This window comes from Chelonia mydas, chromosome 21 (genome assembly GCF_015237465.2).
Source record: "Chelonia mydas isolate rCheMyd1 chromosome 21, rCheMyd1.pri.v2, whole genome shotgun sequence".
Classification (NCBI taxonomy): Eukaryota; Metazoa; Chordata; order Testudines; family Cheloniidae; genus Chelonia; species Chelonia mydas.
In genome coordinates this window covers 14040646-14056155 of record NC_051261.2, presented here as the reverse complement: position 1 = coordinate 14056155, position 15510 = coordinate 14040646, and the positions used below count along the sequence as shown (strand labels likewise).

Below are 15510 nucleotides of genomic sequence, written 5' to 3'. Positions count from 1 at the left end.
TGGCCTGCGTGATGCGGGAGGTCAGAGTGGATGATCAGAATGGTCCTTTCTGACCTTCGTGTCTATGAATCAATGAAACGCTGCTGATGCTGTGGGACCTGCTACTGCCCTACGGCAAATAGCCCTTGATGCCACCCAGGACCTGGGCATCAGCAGCAGGGACGTCGACGCTGAACTGAAAACTAGAAATAGCAGCAACGTGGAGTGAACAGAAAATGGGATACAGAGAGGTGCCGCACTGTCCCCCTCTGTCTCCCTCGGACAGCAGCTGGGCTAACGGATACGTCAGAGCTTTGATCGTAGCTCTGTGGCTCAGCCAGGCTTCCTGGGGATGTCTGGCCCTGGTGACTTATGTTTTGATGTTATGGTGACAGACCTGTGACAGACAGACAGCTAGGGAGCTTGGTGTTTCACCTCCACATTGCCCTTTCATTAAGGTGCTCAGGGAAGAGACTGCACGGCCTTCCATTCACTGCCTAGGAGGTGTCCCCCCCAGCACCCTCCATGGTGGGTGCAGATGTGCAATCATCATTTCGCTTCTCTGCAATCGCCTCATCCTCCTTGATTGCCCCCTTTTCCCCCGGACGTGGCCCCAGGGCCTCCTACTTCTCATGGATCTGAAGGATTTATTCTCTCTGTATCTCAGGCTACTCTCCAAGTTTAGCCCAGCTACGACTAGCTCCCCTCTCAGACTCCCTTGGGCTGGATTTCCATTGTGGAGGTCAGCTTTCACCCTGGAGAATCACTGGGGCAATGACTTCGGGCTCACCAGGCACTAGAGCATGATGCTAACTACTCGCCCAGGACAGCAGATGCTGGTTGGAGAGGCGTCTGCTCTGCAAAGAAGCCCCTGGGGAGCTGGGGCTGGAGGGCCCATGTCCTACCTTCTGGTGGCATTTTCTTCAGCGGGGCTGAGGGGGGCGGCAAGGGCACCAAGGCGGTGGCTCGGAATCCGGCGGGGAGCGTCTCGGCCGAGCCGCTGAGCATGTCGATGCTGTGAACGTCTCGAGGGCGAAAGCGCTTTCTCCAGGACGGGGTTCGCCGGAAGGCCTTGTCCTCACCCTGCAAGGGAACAGCTGGTTACGCCTTTCACAGCCAGACGCGCAGCACCGGGCACAGCGGGCTCTCACACCAGTCGGGGCTGGGAGGGGGGGCGGTGTGTGAGCGGGGTGACACACGCCGGTGGCACAGTGTGTGTGCGTGGGGGGGGGGAGGATCAGACACTGCCTGCAGCACCAGAGATGGACTCAGACACCCCTGCGGCACGGCGGGGGGGACGGACGAGATGACGGGGAGGGCTCAGCCATGCAGCTCAGGTACCGCCACCACCCTTCCGTCAGTGGCACCCGCTTCCCCCGCATCCTCCATTCACAGCCCCCTGGGAGGTTCTCCGGCCGGCTGGCCCTTCCCTGTCACTAGCCCAAACTGAATGGCCCCCTCATGGGGCAGGTGAACGACCATCCCCGTGGGCTCAGCCACGCGGAATGAAAGGGCCACAAACTGCCACGTGGCGGCGTGTGACACCAACCCGGCCCAGCCATGACTCCTAGACAACAAAGGGTTTGTCTACAAGGAAAATTATTCCAGATTAATTAAACATGTGAATTTAAACATGATCAAGCCCGTGTGGACACTCCCACGCAGAATAAAAGTGGCTTTAGGGCTTGTCTACACAAACAGGGACACTCAGGAAAGTGAATCCTAATTAACTTTTAAAAGTACATTAGTTAACGACATTAAACCTCTCTGTGGACACTCTCATTCAGAATTAAAGTGGCCTTGGAACTGAATTAAATGAAAGAGAATTAAGGTCACTTTAATTCTGAATGAGAGCATCCACATAGGGGTTAGTGTGATTGAACTAATCCACTTTAAAAATTAATTTTCCACGTAGGCAAGCCCTTAATTCAGTTTAATTTCATTTACTTCCATAGTGGAGTAATTATCCTGGAATAAAATCCCTTTTATTCCAAAACAGAGAATCCACATGCGGCGCTATTCCAGAATACTTCTTCTAGCCAGCCAATTTCCTCATGTAGACACGTCCTAACGCTATAAGCTCATGAGGGTTTGACTTTCCCAAGCAGCTACCGCCATGGACAAGAGAGAGACAACTGAACCAGGTCTGGAAGTCAGCGGCTTATCTCCCAGTGATCATTCCCTCACATCCCCTCGCATGTATCTCCCTCCATCAGGGAGTACAGATGTGCTTGTGCAATGATGGGTGTCACAGAATTCATACGCTCTCATGCGGCACTGGGCACAAAGAACGTGCAAGGGCAAAGGTCTATGCAGCTGGCATCCACGCCAACAAGGCCCTTTCTGTCCAAAGAACCTACCCAGATACCAGGGCTTCTTTTCTCTCAGGTCTCGTTGCCCTAGGAGGTTTGTCCATCCTGCACTGGGATTGCCACTAAGAGTTAATTAACTTGAAATAGCACAGATGTAGGCCTGGTCAAAACTTTAACATCAAAACCGTTTTTTGATGAAAAACTGGGTGACTGGTTTTTTTGCAACAAGTGTCTGCTCTCCGTGGAAACATCTGAATTTCAGCTGAAAAACTCAACGCCTCAAAACTGAAACAATTCCTCTGAAAATGGAAACATTTTTATTTGGCTCTGGTGCCGCAATGCCTCATGGGAATTGCAGTGGAGTTGCCTCATGTCTCCATTCAGCTCTATGGGCCAGGCTCCCTGGCAGACTATATCTCCCATGACGCAACACAGATGAGGCTCCCATGATGCACCACTTCTTGCTCTGAGAAGACACCGTGGTGCACCATGACAGATGTAGTACAAGCCAAGCCTTTACAGGAGAACGGATGCATGAGGCACCCAAGCGACAACTCCCATGGGGCACCGCAGCATTTCCAAATCCAAATATTTCGGTATTCAAATTTTCACCGAAAAACCGAAATTTTCCACAGGGGAAAAAAAAAAAGTAATTTTCTGGCTGGCTCTAATTTAATTATCGTAACCACCTGTTGACTTGTTTATGTCACGTTGGTCCCTTCCATGCTTTTGATTCACTCCCCCACTGGCAGTCGCTGGCGCACGAAAGACTTGTCCAAAGCTGAGCAATGACTTCATACTGTAGCTACTCTGTAAAGAGACTGGCCTTGGCAGTGAGGGACCTGCTCTTATTATCCGGTTTTTGTATAAAGGGCTCTGGGAAAGGGGATGGCATGAGGCAAAAGTAGGTGGCTTTAGGATGCTGTGTGGGGAAAGCTGAGGAACCCGGTTCCAGAGGGGCTGCTCAGGCCCCTGACACCACAGAAACTGTTTGAGGGCTTCCTGGCATACGGGTAAGGCTTGTCCTTCCCAGCTTAATGAGGTAGAACATGGGACCTGACGATCTTAAATCAGACCCAGCTCTGGTCTGTCAGGGTAGTGGACGCCCAAAGCCCAGACAGGCCCATGCCCATTTCTAAGGCAGGGCTGGCCAGGCGAGTTCCCTGAAGGGACCAAGTCCCCTGAGTGTGGGCTCCCATCCCGGCCTGCATGCCTTGGTGCTAACTGTAATCTCGGCTTCAGGGACGGAGCGTGCCTAAGCGTGCGCCTTTTCCTGAGCACGTGAAATGGAGGGGCCAGCGCGGCGGCGAGTTGCTGGAGAGAGAGGCTTGTTCCAGCTCTCGGCGTGCCTGGTCGCTGGCTAGAATGGTGGATGTTCATTCATAATGGCGTGGGCTTTTCATATTGGGGTTTTAAGTTACATCCTGGTCACCGAAGGGCTGATTTTCAAAAGCACAGATTGCATTTAGACACCTAACTCCCCTTGACTTTGAGAGTTAAGCACCCGACGGCCATCTGTGCCTCCAGAAATCTTCCCGGAGCGGAGGGATGGCTGCTTTTTTTATTCCATATCAATCTACGTAAATACATAGACGATTTCCCATTGTCCCTGGGCTGCCGCTAAGCCTGGTCACCTTGGAAGTCATCTGTCAAACAGGTGCAGTGCAAAATGGCCGTGACTTACTTAGACTGTCAGCTCTGTGGGGCAGGGGCTATCTTTTTGTTGGGTGTCTGTACAGTGCCTAGCACAATGGGGTTCTGGTCCATGGCTGGGGCTCCTAGGTGCTACCATAATACAAATAATAAATGAGGATAATCACTGAGGGTGCCTGCGGTGGAGGTGCTGGGGCTATTACTATGGCTATCATATCTCAAGTCTGCCACCTAGTCCTTGCCGTGCCGTATCCTTCCTGCCACGGCCATGGCATGGCTCACTTTCTGTGGAGGAAGACTTCCAGCTGACCCATCCCTAGCAGGATACCCCATATATTCCAGCTCTTTCTTGGCAACAAGCAGCCACTTTGTGTAATTTACTAGGAACCTTGTAACTCCACCACCCTGCTGGTGGGAAGGACAGACCCGCCTAGATCCCTTCCAAAGCCAGTGGGGACATATATTGTTCTCATGGGGGAATATGCCCAATTCACATAACTGCACTGCTCCAAATACAAGTGTTTGCTACAAGGAGATGGTGCCAACTCTTGCCCAAAGGGCAGCACTTTGCCACGGCAGGGCTGCTCCCTCAGTAAGAGCCTGAGAAACATCTGGCAATTGGTGTGTACCAAGAGATCGGCATTTTCAGGCTGTTCCGTAAGGGGTGGAGGTCACCTCTTTGAGGAGACAGTCTCACGGCCACCTCCCTCCCATTTGCAATTGCCTGTTCCCATCCCCGCTGCCATTCGGGATTCCGTAACATCTCTGCAGCGAATGCTGGCTCGATGAGCCGTGCTGGCAAAGAACTCCTGCGCTTTCAATTGTCTTCACTGCAATGCAGGGCACACACCCTGATGGAAGCAGCGAGATGCAAGGATGAGCCAACCCCACAGGACCAGCCAGCTCTTGCAGACTGTGAGATCTTCTCAAACAGACTCCGCATCCAGCTACATCCTCGCCTGCCCTGAGGCAGCAGATAGGCTGATCAGGTTAGGCCATACTGGATGTCTCTGGGTTACACCTGAGCCACTGCTTGAAAGCTGCTGCTTTGCTTTTTCATCACTGATTAAAGCAGAGGAGACCGAGACCAAAATTTTTAGGACAGTCTCTCTCCCATTGAGGCACCTAAATAAGCAGTCAGATTTTCAGAAGGGCTCAGCAAGGGGCGGGAGGGGGAGGGGGGCATGTTGGGTGCTGAGATCTTTGGAAAATCTGGCCCTCACTGCCAAGAACAGAAAGAGAAAGTGCAAAGAGACCCAGGGGCTGCATGCCTGTGATAACGACAGTGACCCGCCTGCCTCTCTCAAATGTTATGAGTAGTAATTAACGTCCTGAAAATCGAACGCGTTGGCGGACGTGCAAAGCGTTATGATGCATCACCCTAGCCTACCGGCGGATAGAAAGGAACACCGTGCAGGCAGTGAGCGGCTGACAGACTTGGTGGGATTTCGTCACGCGCCACGAGGCTTGGTGGCTCGAACTTCTGAACTCGGAAAGTGCCCCACTCGGTCACCAGCCTCCCATCCCATCCTGAGCACGGAGAATTCAGGCAGCACTGGTAGTGCGGTGACGCCCTGTGCCCGAGTACAACGCTCAGCCTGGCCTGGAGAGCGGCTGGTGCTGCGTGATGCCGGGCACAGGATGGAAACAAAATCCCCAGCACTGTGTCGCTGACGTCCAACTAGTTCTTGGTCCCCTCCCACCCCCAGTAGAAATGTGTGTCAGTTTTTGCCTTGCATGTTAGAGAGATCTTCAGAGCGACTGCCGCTGCCCCAGAACGTCACCAGACCTGCAGCATTTAAAGAGACCTTGCACATTCTTTGAACACAGGTTTGTATTTATTGACAGAATCATACACTGATCATGGTACATGAACCAGCTGGGACAGTGACTCACAACAGGTACAAAGTTACACGTCAGGGAGCGAACGGGCAGACTCAGCGTGGAAACCTCTTCAAATTACAGAACATCAGAAACACACTTACAGCTGAGCCCCTTGTTAGCCAGCTTCTGCAGCCACCTGGCTCCTACCAGCCTTAGATGGCCAGTAACAGATAACGCTAAAGCTAATTCTGCTCTAAAATCAGAGGAGAGCCAGCATAGTCACTAAGAGCTGCCCCGCGCCTCTTGGGATTTGGCCCACAGAAAATGAATGTCGAAAAGACCCATTAGATTCCATCAAGTCTATTCCTGAATCCAGACCGTCCCCAACAGCGCAGGGCTATGGCTAGTATAGGCTAGAATTATTCAAGTCTTACTGCTCCCCCCCTTTCCCAAGAGGGCTGACCCCACAACCTGTACCCTTGCTAGCTGGTGAGCCTGTTCCCTTTAACAAAGAGAAGAGCCAAGGTGCGGCTGGTGCTGACACCTGCGCCTACAGAAATAATGCCAGAGCCTTGGTACCTTACAAAACATGCTGGTTTTCCTAGGGCAGAAATGGATCCTCCCCGCTGCTTGTGAGCAGCCATCCATGCCCATGGCTCTGTATATCCATTTCCTCGACCAGCATACCCCCCCAGAGTGTAACCAAGGTAGTTCAGGCCGTGCAGGGGTTTGAGCATTGAAGTCCTCTCCCGTAGGGGGTGACAAAATTAATTCTTACAAGGGCAACCTAGCTGTCGTCTCCCCTCCAACCCGCTGCCGTGTTGTCTATTTCTCATCCTACAGAAGGGACCCACATCTTTTCAAATCCCCAGCACGACTCAGTCACAAGATAGTACTTTGTACTCACATCGTCCAGCCTTCTGTCCGTGCCCAAGGCAAGCAGATTGTTGAATTCTCTCTCCATCACCTGCCGTGCCTGAAAATAAGATCAAATGAGTAACAGTAACACCCTGTCCCTGGGGAATGACTGACACTAACACAGGATTGGCATGCGCTCGGACAGATCCAAGTGTCCAACTATCAGTGCAGCAGCTGTGAGGAAAGGACAGGTCCCTCCAAACGCTGCTGGGCTGCCACGTGACACACAGAGCTGAAGCTGGCTGGCTGGATCTTGCTACTCTAAGACAGATCCTTGACACGGTGAGAACAATATCAAATCCTCCAGTATCAATGGGAATGGCAGAGTCCAGTCAGGAGGGAAACCGTTGCATTTTCAAGGCAGAGTCATTTGGATGACTCTCTCTTCATGTTCTGTGAAACCCCAAGGAGTACACACCAGCACCTCGATACCAAGGAGATGGATGCCTTAGAAATACTTAAGCGGATGAGAGGATGGAGACAGATAGACAGACCGATAATATGCAATAATCTCTGGCAAGCCCATGGTGGAAATGTTCTCCTTACCTGGGTATTCTGCGTGGGTATTTGTAGTACAAGTGCCAGACTATTATGGTCAAAATTTTCATCCAAAGCTAGGAGTGCTCCATGGACTCCACTCTCGATGAGGTTATTTGCATACTCCCTAAGCCCAATGGACTGGATCCAGTGAATGACCTGATCATTGGTCCAGACCAAAACATCTGGAAGACAGCAGGGTCAGACATTCAGTACACACCAAACCTTGAGTAGGATCAATTTTCAGGAATCTCTTGATCCCTGCTGAGCCTTGATCCCTGCCCGTCCCCATGGCAGGGTGACAAGATGACAGTACACAGTGTGTTCCCGGTATATATATTTCCTCACAGCTTATTGGAGTAGCCACATTGCCAGGAGCTACAGAGGAAGCTGAATACCTGTCTTCTCAGACCAAACGAAGGGATTTGGCTAGGCCTGGCCCTGGGGCCACTATCCCTCCTGCCCGTTGACCAGCAGCAGCTCAGGTGCTGTGATCGTATTCTCACTGACGTTTACAAAAAAACCCCAAACCAGGAAGGAAATTGAGTGGATCACTCCTGGGACCTTTACTGCTGTTATCCTGATAAGGGAGGATAGATAAAGAGAGAACCTAAGCAATAGACACTTATACTAGGAGGGTGCACCCCTGTAGGTTCTGCCGGCCAATCCTATTGCACATACCACAGGCTCCTTGCATCCCTCCAACTCCCCCCACAAGATCCTGGTCCCTGGAGGAGCTGCCCTGACGCTGTCTCTCTGCATCTTGCCCATTTAATTACCCCTCTCTACTCCCCATCTACCTCTGCTGGAGACACGATCAACACATTGTATGTATCTTTGGGTCTCGCATCACAAGGCAGCGGTGAGACCGTCTGCTATCACCAAGAGGCTGCAGTGACCAGATTTCTCTCCCTCTGACATTGCCATGTGACATGGTGAAGCACTGGAATGCGTTACCTCGGGAGGTGGTGGAATCTCCACCTTAGAGGTTTGTAAGGTCAGGCTTGACAAAGCCCTGGCTGGGCTGATTTAGTTGGGGTTGGTCCTGCTTTGAGCAGGGGGTTGGACTAGGTGACCTCCTGAGGTCTCGTCCAACCCTAATCTTCTATGATTCTCTGCACATGGTGTACTGTGACCTCCCTGTACAATTCCAGCCCGCTGTCTTTAGCAGTGAAAGCAGAGAGGTGCAGATGCTTGGGGAGGAGTTGGAAACCCCACTCAGATTAGAGACAATGCTACTCAGAGAGTCAAGTTCTCTGGCTGAAAACCTGGCAACTTCCCCGTCCCAACCCCGACTTCAACAGGGTCAGGATTTCTCCCTTTTTTTGTTTGTTTAAATGATATATTTACCTTGCCACGCAAAGATAGCTATCTCTAAGCCTGGATAGATCCGCTGATGCAAGGAGGAATATTGGTGCATTTTATATTCCCTACTTGAGATCTCTCAGTCGTGATCACAATAGTTTAATTTTCCCAGTTCTGTTCAAGAGAGTTGAAAATACCGACCCACTTGACACAGAAACCTCCAGTTCCCTGTGGAAACTAAATTCACTGTCGGGGCAGACAGTCTTTAAGTCAAATGCTGTCATCAAGTGGGCTCTCCAGTTAAGTTCAACCAATTCTTCATTTGAGTCCAATTGCAATAGAGCTGCTAGTGGGGGCTCTTTAGATCCTCAGGGCTTCTCTGCTCGTGCCATTCATCTCCCGCCTGCCGTCAGAATCCCGTGTTGGTTCAAACGAACGTGATCTGACAAACAGGATCAAAGGGGACCGAGAAGGAGCCGGTAGAAATGACTTTGCTTCCAAGCAAGTATTCTGTAGCGAGCAGAACTTATTAAGAAGACACAATTTGCCTGCAGCTACTCCATGAATATGTGAGAAGCCAATTTCCTCTATATTTAGAGGGGGGAAGGGCTAGTGACTGTATGACATTGGTTGGGAAGTGTTGCCTTTTGTATTAAAAAACGAAGGAATGGAAATAGAAGGCGGCAGGGTCTCTTCTGCTGTCATTTCCCCTGAGACGCAAGCAGCTCTTTTAAATGGTTACTGACCTTTGATTTCGTGCTGGCTTTCCTCTCGCCTCCTCTGAAGCTCCTTGCGGTCATAATTTAACCTCTTCAGGCACATGATGCCATACTGTAGGCTGGTGCTGGGAAAACACAACACATCACTCAACGCTCGGGATAGGATACACTAAGACAAGAGAGGGAGGCGTTTGCTTCTCAGCAAGGTTTACAACTCAGCGGAGGGATGCTCTGAGAAACGGTTGAGCCCGATTATCGACACTCCCTAGAGGGAAACTCTCAACCCAAGAACACCATAGTGGAGAAGGTCAAAGACATCAGCACTGAGAAAAACCCTTCCAGCTAGCTCACCTGCCAGAGTCCCTGGTACTTGACAGGGCCAGCTCTAGCACCCAGATCTTCAAAGGTATTTAGGCACCTAACAGCCATTGATTTTAATGACACTTAGGAACCTAAATACTTTGGATCTGGGCCTAGGGATTTGCTGTCCCTAGGCTGGGATGTGTCTGTGCCATTCAGTCCTGTATTCATATGCACTATCAGCTGTACTGGGGCATTCAGCCTCCACCTTCTACCTGCATGGGAGGGCATGGATCCAAACTCACCGACCCACAGCCCTTTGACAGGTCAGAACTCTCTTGCCCGGGAATTCGATAGCCTCGGGCTTGCGGGTTGCTAGCTGGAGCGGGGGTTCTGGAAGTGCCAGGGAGCTCTGCGATCAGTCCTGAACCTGCACTCCAGTCACTGGCAAGGATCGAGAGATGTCGTACTGTCCTTGCTGAGGAAGTTGCGGTGGGACTTTCTGAAGACCCACCATGCACCCAGCTTCCATTCCTGGGAGCAGGGGCCGCGACCCAGCTCTCAGTCAGCGCACCGCAGAGCTGCACCCCAGGGGGCCGACCAGGGGGAACGCAGCCCCAGAGAGCAAGAATTCCTCCTGCAGTGCCTCAATGGGTCGGGGAGCACGCCCCTTGTGACACACCGTCAGGGGCTGCAGCCCACTGTCCTGCCCCCACATGCCATAACAGGCTGGTGTTAGGGAGGGGAGGTCATGGCCTTGCCTCCTCCTCGCCCTCAGCGGTGCACGAAGGGAGCCAGGCCTGCACTGTGACAGCCCCCACCTGGGGGAGGGGGGATGTGCCCTGTGCGTCCCGCTCCCAACACACTTGTGGTTAAGCTCCTGCCAGGGCACCCCAGCTGCAGGTCCCCAGTGAAGCCTTCGGGACCCATATGCAACCTCTTACGTCCAGGTGCAAGGCCCTGGAGCTCTTCTCCGGCTCCCCGGGCACCGGTGCTCTGCCCACGGTAGCAACCCCCTGGTGACGTGCCCGGGGAGGGCAGAGGGAGGAATGCCACAGGAAGGTCTGGCAGCTGCAGATCCACACAGAGTGGAGTGCGGCTTGCAAAGCAAAGCAGGGTGCACCGCACAGACGAGGGGACAGATCTGGGAAGCCATTCCAGGCTGGGAGTCCCCCTGCTTCCCTCAGTGAAATCACTGACCTCCTGGGCTGAAGGAACAGCTGCAGCGGGATGCAGTCCCCCCTTGAGCTGAACAGAGGCTTCATTTCAGCGGTGTCTTTGTAAAGGAAACGGGCTGCATTCTTCGCGATGCGCTGGCCGTCACGCTCTGTCTGACTTTGTGAGGCAGGGAGGGATGCTGGAACGGGGCGGGGGACACTCAGAAGCGTGATTGGGTAGGAGTCGGAAGATCACCTCCCAGGAGCTAGGATTTTCTGCAGCTCCAGACAGGAGGAGGGACCGGCATTGGTTGGTGAGCTACAGAGCAGCTGAAAGTCGTCTATACATGTGTGCACTGCATAGGGATCGGAGCGGTCCAAACCCCAGGTCTGAAAGGCTCCCTGCCTCACTGAGATCTCTGCAAAGGCTCCGACGAGAGGGAGGGAGGGGTCATGTGGATGTAAAGGCAAAAGATCCAGGAATCTCTTCTGTGTCTGGAGAAACCCCCTGCAGATCCCCGCCCGAGGAAGCAATCTCCAGGGGGACGCCAAGGAGCACAAACCAAACAGAAATATGGAGACGGCCCTCTGGGAGCTGGCCGGGTTCCAGAATCGAGAGAAGCACGTCCAGCTCGAAATGGCAGCCTCACACTTGCTAGGGACAGACACTGGCAGCTGTTCCCAGGGGACAACGAGCAGTCAGTCCTTTTGGCACTGGGACTCCGGCTCCGGCGCTGTTCCGAGCTGCCCCTTGGTACTGGCTTGCTGTCCAATGGCCTCACAGTCAGCCCCCTTCAACCCTCCTCCCAGACTGTGCCAGGCATCACCTGGTTGAGCCCAGGGACCTGGACCTGCATTTAACCTCAAGGGTTCACAGTGCAAGTGTGACCATCCCTTAAATAGTGCTTCACCAAGAGATGGGAGCAGAGGAAGGAAGCTGTCCGGGTTTGTGCCCGACCTGGATCCTCTCCTGGGGAGCAGAGACCAGCTGTGCCTGCCTAGTCCTGGCTCTTTGCCTCAGCTCCACTCAAGAGCCTGCTTTGCTTTTACTGTTTCCCCACAGCTGGCTGAGGCCTTGACACCTCGTGGTGCTAGACTCTACACCTCCAGGATGGAGCCATCTGCTGATGGATCCATGGGCTGCAGATTCAGGTTCAAGTTAGCTTCTCATGACTCAGGGGCTTTGGGGAGGTGGATCCCCTGAGGGGATTGCCTGGCTCTGCAAAGGGCTGTGGGTTGGGAGAAGGGAGCCGATTTGAGGGCACCACATTCACTCCTTACTCGGAGAGCAAAAGATGCACCAGCCACCAGAAGAGAGGCCCTCACCGAGGCCCCTTGGGCACTGGATGCAATGATCCATTATGGACAACTGGCTGTCTCACAAAGCCTCTCAACCCTCCAGGGCTTCAGGATCTCCTCTCATGTGGCCTGCAAGCTGATCCCATTGCAGCAGTGATGGCAAACTCTAGTTCACTCGACAGCTGACACTAACGACCCCAACCACGACCCCAATGTTCTTACACCCCCCCGCCCCTCCAATGCAACGTCAGAGAAATGGATGAGCTGCTTCCATGACTGCTCCAGAAGGTGAACAAAGGGAGGGACAGACAGATGAGCAGGGGGGGCCTTTTACCTTTGTGCTTTGGGATGTTCTACTCCTGGGTCAGAAATTGCTCCACCCCTTGTGGTTGACCTGGATTGAATGGTTCTGTGCCACGCAACCACCTACACTGGGGATCTGCACAGGGAATTTCATGAAGGAAAACATCAGCCTTTCTAAGTTGTTCCAGACCATCCAGTTTGAACCTGAATAACTCTTCCTCCAAAGCCGGTGTCTGAGCATGGTCAGCCACATCAGCTGGGTCTGGCTAAAATCTGTGGAGAATCCCACTTAGGAACCCTTGAAATCACAAGACCGACAACAGGCCTTCTCCTTTACTGCTCAGGAAGGGACTTAATACTCTTGACACCTTCCAAGGAAGACCAGCTCACCGATGGAAGCTGTCGACCATCTTTAGGTGCACTCTGAGATCTTTCTTAGTCAGGTGGTCCAGCATCCGAGCATCAACGAGACACTCCATGAAGTAGCTGCGATACTGCGGGAGCCCCAGACTAGGCAGCCATTCATTCCCAATCCATTCATGGTTCATGTCCCCATAGGCCAGCGTCTGTGAAAGCAAAGGGAAAAGCGTGCATACATGCCGGCTCTCAGCAGCCCTGCAGACACAACTTTCCAGGGGACTCAATGGTGGCACTTTAGGACATGTTGGTGCAAGATGTTTTTTCCAAAGCTCTTGCATTTAGAAGAAGTTGGGTGATTTTCACCTGAATTGGTTTTACTGGGAATTTTGCTTTTGCAAACGTCTGTCCAATTACTAATAAATTGTGTTTTGATAAGTTAATAACTTGAGTCAGTGCTTCTCTGCCTGAGCAGACATGTCACAGATTAGAGAAATACAGATGAAAAGCCAGTATAAAAGCTAGGTGTTATATTTATAATGCCCCAATCCTGGATGGATTGATGGAAGAAGGGACCCTTGGATCCCAAAGCATGACCCTCCCTTGTCTGAGCTAAGGGACCCAGCTCTGTTAGCCAAGGCTGAAGCTAGCGTTGGGCAGGAAATGGCTTTCCCATGAGACTCTGAAAATTCTCTCTCTCAAACTGGGACAAAAAATTTAAAGTCTTGAAAACTTCCACAAACTGAAAAATCCAAAAATATTTTCAGATCGAGTCTATTGAACGCTTTGTTCTGATAATCTCAAAACATTTTGTTTCAATTTTGACCTGTTAAATTTTTTTTTTTACTTTTTAAACCTTAAATTAACTTAAATTTCAAAACAAAAATGGCACTTGTGCCTCTCTAAAAAGTCAAAACGAGACGTTCCAGCAATTTCAAAACTTTTTTTTTTTTCAATTAATTTTTCAGAACAGGAAATTCAGTGACATCCACTCTTTCCTGCAAACAGTTAGGTTTTGATAAAATGGCATTTTTGGATTAAAAAAATATTTTCTCGAAAAATTTCCAACTAATTCTAGCTGCAGCAAACTCTTCAACCTCTCTATGCCCCAGCCACCACTAAAGGGCGACAAAGCGCCATGTTGCGTGGGCATGGGCTACATTGTTCTTATTAAGTGTAACCAGTTGGATACTTGCCTACAGTATCTCACACAGACGTTGTGAGGCTTAATTAACTTTTGCAAGGCATTTTGCAATGGTTGGATGAATGATGTTCTATAAATCAAAATTAAAACCAGGGGCCAAAAATTTTCCCCTCTCAATATTTTGCTACTTAAATTTCATAACGTAAATGTTATGCTGGTAACAGGGCAACTCGTAGAACATTTGCTGAGAAAAGCTCAGCGGCTCAGCATTCTCCGATGCCCGGGGACTGCTCAGCACTTCTCCGGTTTAAGCCCCGCTTCTGGAAGTAAGGCAGAAATGTAGACAGTTAAATGTAAATCAGGAAGGAGGAGAGATAGGGCCTCCTGCTCCACTGCCCTGCCCCCTGGTGCGGTTACTGACGCCAGTCTCAAGTCAGTTTAAAATGCCACCCCATCCGCACAGCAGTTCAGCACCCACTTTGCACCAGGCGCAGGGCAATCAAGGATCAGGCCCAAATGATACTATCGTTAACTCCGACCACATCAGCAAGTGAGCAGGACTCACATGGGTGGGTAGGCCCTGGAGGGCTACACGTGGTTTATCAACCCCTGTTTTTTAATCCTTGGCAGGAAGCACTCTCCCACCTCCACGTATCCCTAAAACAGACCCTGTTCCAATACCGGGAGTGGGGGCAGTGTCGTCTTCCTACCAGGAAAGGCAATTTGCTTGGCATCACTTCAGTATTTCTTCATTCCTTGCCCCCACCCCTCTATAAATGGATATTTCCTTCCCTCCCGGGGGAATGAGAGGGTTAGCCAACGCTGCCAGATGTGCAGCACTGCAGCTGTTCTCAGGATCTTTATTACTGTTGCTAATGGAGGGCTTTACTCTTTTCTCCTGGAAAGGACAGTCACGCGCCGAACAGAACAGAGATGTCTTGTCTTTAGCTACAAAGCCAGTGACGCATTTGACAGGCATGGCTGATCAAACAGAACAGGCGAGGGGCTAGGTTACTAAGGGCGGTGGGGAGAGAGGAGGGATTGCATCGCTGCTGGAACACTGCTACGCTGCCTGCCCTATGGTTTTTACCAAGTCCCGGGAAGGAAAGTCCTGGCTAACATGCTCTAGAGGTGCCCAGATGATCAGAACTGGAATCCAGATCTGGTCTCAAAATCAGAGCTCCCCAGAAGCTGGGATTGGGGGAATGGTTTGGGCCCAACCAGCTCATTCATTCATCCAGTCATTTGCCAGCTTTACTAATAGACTATGGAGTGGATGAACGATGACCGGTGACCATAGGGCATGCCATGTATGGGGAGATGAGATCACAAGCATTTTTACTAGAAATGGGTCCCCAATTTTAGAAAACCATTTCCAGGCAGCAGGGAACCCAGGGCTGAGAGTTAACACAGTCACACAGTGCTTTTAGCCATGTATTTTTCATGCCTCGGAAATGGCGAAGCATGCCAAATCTCAGCCTCGTCTGTCACCTGCAGTACACAAACCCAGAAATGGTGTGCTGTGTTAGTTCCTGGGACATCTAAAACGGGAGTCAAAAGAAACATGGCATTCCACCGCAACCAGCAATGAAAGGGCCATGTTCCTGGTGCGGGAGCGTACGGGCTAATACATGTTATTGGTTGGTGAGAGCTAAGAGATGAAGCTCCAGCTCCGGGAACACTATCCCCGCTATACAGTGATA

At 51.5% G+C, this 15510-nt stretch overlaps 1 protein-coding gene across 4 annotated transcripts in view; it reads right to left on the bottom strand.

Moving 5' to 3' along the window:
- The window catches only part of PPFIA4 (PTPRF interacting protein alpha 4), a 166261-nt gene that overhangs the window by 6062 nt on the left and 144689 nt on the right, over positions 1–15510 (bottom strand). For all 4 annotated transcript variants that reach the window (XM_037885111.2, XM_037885113.2, XM_037885112.2 and 1 more), the window contains 5 exons: positions 12697–12872; positions 9275–9372; positions 7233–7408; positions 6676–6744; positions 885–1062 (listed from right to left, as the gene is read on the bottom strand). In XM_037885111.2, the coding sequence (XP_037741039.1) occupies positions 885–1062; positions 6676–6744; positions 7233–7408; positions 9275–9372; positions 12697–12872 (697 nt within the window). The remainder of the gene's footprint in view (positions 1–884; positions 1063–6675; positions 6745–7232; positions 7409–9274; positions 9373–12696; positions 12873–15510) is intronic.